Here is a 5000-nt window from a genome sequence, read left to right as displayed (position 1 = left end):
TCGTCCTTTCTGTGCACATTGCGTATGAGGAGAGAGGTGCCGCCCCCGCCTAGCAGCATTCTGGCACCCACGCCCCGCCCCATGGTGCCGCGCTCCAGGCTGGCACGGGCATCATAGCTGTGGAAGAGGAGAAGGAGCAGTTGGTATTATTTTAAACACGATAGGTAATTAATAGGTGTTTGTAAGGTGAGGAGGGAAAGTTAGTGTTGCATTAGATAGGTATGTAGGTGATAAATAGGTCAATGGAAAAGATAGGATAGGTAATTAACAGGTAGAGGAGGAGGAGGAGGAAAAGGTGTTAGTGTTACATTAGATAGGTATGTGGGTGATAAATAGGTGAATGGAAAAGATAGGATAGGTAATTAACAGGTAGAGGAGGAGAAGGAGGAAAAGGAGTTAGTGTTACATTAGATAGGTATGTAGGTGATAAATAGGTGAATGGAAAAGATAGGATAGGTAATTAACAGGTAGAGGAGGAGAAGGAGGAAGAGGAGTTAGTGTTATATTAAACAGGTAGATGTGTGATTAACTGGTGTTTAAAAGGAAAAGACAGAGTAAGAAGGTAATTAACAGGTCTGTTTAGAGAATATATTATTTATTAGATTTGTGAATGTATAGATTAATTCATTCTTTTGCTCTTAATTCAGGAGAGAGAGAGGAACAATTAGCATTATATTAGACAGGTAGATAGATAATTAGCTTCAGGAAAGGTACAGCTAGAGTGATAATTGTTTTGATTTGCAAATGAATAGATTAATAGACTGAGTGACGGCCATTGAGCAGTTTGTTAGAGATGAGTACATTAATAAAGGCCAGGTGATTTAGTGGGCAGGTGAAGTGATGAACAGATAGATAGGTTGGCAGTACATGTATATTTGGTGAGCGATAATGAAAGGAAGAGAAAGAACTGACAGCTTGATATAGAGATAGAAAGACGGAAGGTAGATCAATAGACAGGGTGACAAGATGCATATACAAATTAACTCTCTCTATTAAAATATTATACTTTTACACCTGGGGCTCTATTTTTTTATGGAATTATAAGGCTGATATCTAACAAGCACAGAGTTGAGAAAAATACATCTATCTAGCAATATTCTCGATTAAAAAGTCTAATTTCATAACACGCTGAGCGATTCTGAGTCAGTTTGGTAAGTAGCAGCAAGCCATCTGCAGTCTAAGGATTAATGAAGAAAGAGACACAAAGAGATCACAATTGGAATACAAAGGAGACTCAGAGAGGATGAAGGAACAGTAGATAGACAGAGAAATGAGACGGACAGACAAAGAGACAGGCACCTAAATTAAGAACGACACAGATGACAGCATAATTGACAGACTGATTTTATATATGACATTACACCTTATTTCATCTCTTAGACAGGTAATAGACAGGTAGACAGACAGGTAAGGTACAGGTAGATAGATATACAGAAAGTAGTTTTAAGTCTATTTTTTTTATCTATTTTTCTCTGTTTTAGTTTGATGCATAGTGACAAAGACAAAGTAGGCTCTCTCTCTCTCTCTCTCTCTCTCTCTCTCTCTCTCTCTCTCTCTCTCTCTCTCTCTCTCTCTCTCTCTCTCTCTCTCTGTTATTTCTTCGTTGATAGGATACTCGACAAAGGCACAAAGAGACTAAGTAGGTTGCTCTCTCTCTCTCTCTCTCTCTCTCTCTCTCTCTCTCTCTCTCTCTCTCTCTCTCTCTCTCTCTCTCTCTCTCTCTCTCTCTCTCTCTCTCTCATGTAGATATCTTGTGATTGCACATTTCCAGAGAGAGAGAGAGAGAGAGAGAGAGAGAGAGAGAGAGAGAGAGAGAGAGAGAGAGAGGGATTTCTTTGTCACATTTCATCATCAGTTAATGCAAATTACTCTCAGCTCTAACTACAAAATGGAGAGTAAAGATTTTAATGTTTTTTTTCACCTTTTTCACCTTTTCTTTCCATATGAGCGTAAAGAGGCGAGGATTTAAAAGGAGGGGGCTTTAAAAATATCCCTCTCTCTCTCTCTCTCTCTCTCTCTCTCTCTCTCTCTCTCTCTCTCTCTCTCTCTCTGAATAACATCTCACTGTCTCACCCTCTTACTTCTCTCTCCCTCCTTTCCTCCCTCCCTCCCTCCCTCCCTCCCTCCATTCTTTTAAACTCCTTCCCTCCCTCCCTCCCTCCCTCCGTCCCTATTAAGCATAACTGTCCTCTCCTTCCTTCCCTCCCTCCCTCCCTCCCTCCCTCCCTCCCTCCCTCCATCTTATTCCTTCTGTCACTCTCATTTTACTTTTCTCTTTCCTCTAGTGGCTCTCTCCTCCTCCTCCTCCTCCTCCTCCTCCTCCTCCTCCTCCTCCTCCTCCTCCTCCTCCTCCTCCTCCCCTTCCTCATCTCTCGTTTTCTTTACAGTGACGGTTTTCATAGCAGTTTTCCTTTTTTTTTTTTCTTTTTCTCCTTTCCTCTCTCTCTCTCTCTCTCTCTCTCTCTCTCTCTCTCTCTCTCTCTCTCTCTCTCTCTCTCTCTCTCTCTCTTCCCATTTGGTATTTTTCTCTCTTCGTCCTCTTCTTTGTTTTATTTTCATTGTTTTTATTTTATTGTAATGGGACTCGTGACTTCCCTGGCTGAGTCGTCTTTGTTTACTTACTTATTTGCTTGTTTTTCTTACTTTCTTACTTGTTTAGTTTGTTTTTCTGTTTATCTTTTATTGTCTCTGTAACGTTCCTGCATTCTGCTCATTTTCGTGTCGTTGGAATTAAAGAGAAGATTGTAATTTTATCTGGCAGTTATACATACATACACACATACATACATACATACATACATACATACATACTGGTGTAAAGAAAGGCAGGATTCATACATATTCTACATCATACAATCTGTGTGTGTGTGTGTGTGTGTGTGTGTGTGTGTGTGTGTGTGTGTGTGTGTGTGTATGTGTGTAGCCTCTAAATTTAACTCTACAATCACCAAACACACACACACACACACACACACACACACACACACACACACACACACACACACACACACACACACACACAAACAAACATGTCCCAACACGATTCAAAGACTGCCTGGTAATATTGTTATGAAAATTTCTCTTCTACGTGTTTGTGCAATGCATAATGAAGGCGTCCCATGTTCCCGTGTTTGCCTGCACACTGTAAACAAGACGAGAGAGAGAGAGAGAGAGAGAGAGAGAGAGAGAGAGAGAGAGAGAGAGAGAGAGAGAGAGAGAGAGAGAGAGAGGCGCAAATGTACTGAGTGACTTGATGAGCATAAACAAGCACTTGAAGTATGTAAATAAGAAGTGATGATGTGAAGAACAGTGACTGGTTAAAAAAGGAATGTAGAAGGATAATTAAGAGAGAGAGAGAGAGAGAGAGAGAGAGAGAGAGAGAGAGAGAGAGAGAGAGAGAGAGAGAGAGAGAGAAGAGGCTGGACATATCATTAGTTATAGCAAAATTATTCATTGGTATAGACGAAAAATCAGTAAAAAATGTCAGAAAATGATTGAATTACTAAAGGAAAATGGAAAATTTAAAACTTTCACATCAGATGAGTTAGAAAATGGGAGAAAAAAATCCATATGTTTAAATTGACATTGAACTTAACGAGTCATAAAGTAAACACGTGGATATGAATTCTCTCTCTCTCTCTCTCTCTCTCTCTCTCTCTCTCTCTCTCTCTCTCTCTCTCTCTCTCTCTCTCTCTTCTCTCTCTCTCTCTCTGTTGTTTACCTGCACCTCTATTGGCCACACCTGTCCTTGTTTGTCTGCCCGTTGTCAACAATTAGCAATCACACAGCCACCTGATTTTGACCCTGATTGCTTCCTGGCCCGGTCACGTGACGGCGGCGCTGCAGGGTCAATTGGGAAGCTGCCGATACAGTGTTTGGTTTGTGTGTTTATATTTTCGATTAGTTTGCTTTGTTTTTACTACGTGGTTTTTTTTTCGTTTTCTTTTTCTTTTTTCTTAGCTTTTGTTTGATTTTTTTTCGTATTTTTTATTATTATTTATTTATCATTCGTATTTAATGTTGCTACTTTAATTTATTATTATTTATTTTTCTTTCTTTCTCTCTGTTTTCATGTTTTTATTCAAAGTGATAAATTACCCCCTGAGTATCTGTACATATTAGTTATCTTATTACTTCTATTTCCTTTCACATCTCTCCACTCTGCCCATCATAAACTGTTAAAACATACATATTATCTCATTCCTATTTCATTATTTCCATTTCTTCCTTGTCTGTGTCTGTGTGTTCAGTCTGTACCTGTCCTTCATTACTTCTATTACTCTTTACTACCTGTCTGTCTGTCTGTCTGTCTAGTCTGAATTTGTGTGTATCTCTTTCTCTCTGCACAGTCGCCTCAGAAAGGTTATTTTACAAGGTCCAGTGAATTTCATGGCTATAAATTAAGTGGGAAATCAATGCATGGGACTAATGAACTGCTTGCATTAAGAGCTGCACAAACACCAGGAACGAGGGAGGTGTGACATGTGGAGGCGGTTCTCTTATAATAATTTTTCTTCACATTTTCCACGTAACAAGAATTTTGGCCAACTGTACCTGTCCTTGTGGTAACTTTGAAGACACTCCACCACCTAACTTTGGATTTGTGTTCGTTTTGTTGTCTGAAGGGCCTGGCACCACTGAGCCTTTCCTTGTTTCCTAGTTCTGTGTCAGTTTTCTCGTCTATAACTCCCAAAGAAGAAGAAGAAGAAGAAAAAGAAGAAGGATTTAAAGAGTGTTCTGTCAGCTTTCCTGTCTGTCACTGAAACAAGCTGTCTTAAAAGTGTTCTGTTAGTTTTCCCGTCTCTCACTCTCGAAGACGTTGACCTAAAAATGGTCTCTCGGTTTTTCTGTCTATCTCTACATGAAAGAAAAGTTGACCTAGAAAAAAACTCTCAATTTTTCTATCACTATACGGAAAGAGAGTTGATCTTGAAAAACCTCTCAAGTTTTTCCTGTCTATCACTACACGAAAAAGAGTTGACCTTGAAAAACCTCTCAAA

General features: G+C 39.6%; 2 protein-coding genes across 2 annotated transcripts in view; one reads left to right on the top strand and one right to left on the bottom strand.

Moving 5' to 3' along the window:
• The window catches only part of LOC135094689 (hemicentin-2-like), a 25937-nt gene extending 25814 nt beyond the window's left edge, over positions 1-123 (bottom strand). The window contains exon 1 of the mRNA XM_063995004.1: positions 1-123. This exon is cut by the window's left edge and continues 74 nt beyond it. Within this exon, the coding sequence (XP_063851074.1) occupies positions 1-83 (83 nt within the window). The 5' untranslated portion in view covers positions 84-123.
• Positions 1-5000, top strand: part of LOC135094692 (uncharacterized) — a 199737-nt gene that overhangs the window by 95959 nt on the left and 98778 nt on the right. The gene's annotated exons all lie outside the window — the stretch shown is intronic.

The sequence above is a fragment of the Scylla paramamosain genome, chromosome 46 (assembly GCF_035594125.1).
Source record: "Scylla paramamosain isolate STU-SP2022 chromosome 46, ASM3559412v1, whole genome shotgun sequence".
Classification (NCBI taxonomy): domain Eukaryota; kingdom Metazoa; phylum Arthropoda; class Malacostraca; order Decapoda; family Portunidae; genus Scylla; species Scylla paramamosain.
The sequence above is the reverse complement of the archived record's forward strand: the minus strand, read 5'-3'. Positions and strand labels throughout refer to the sequence as shown.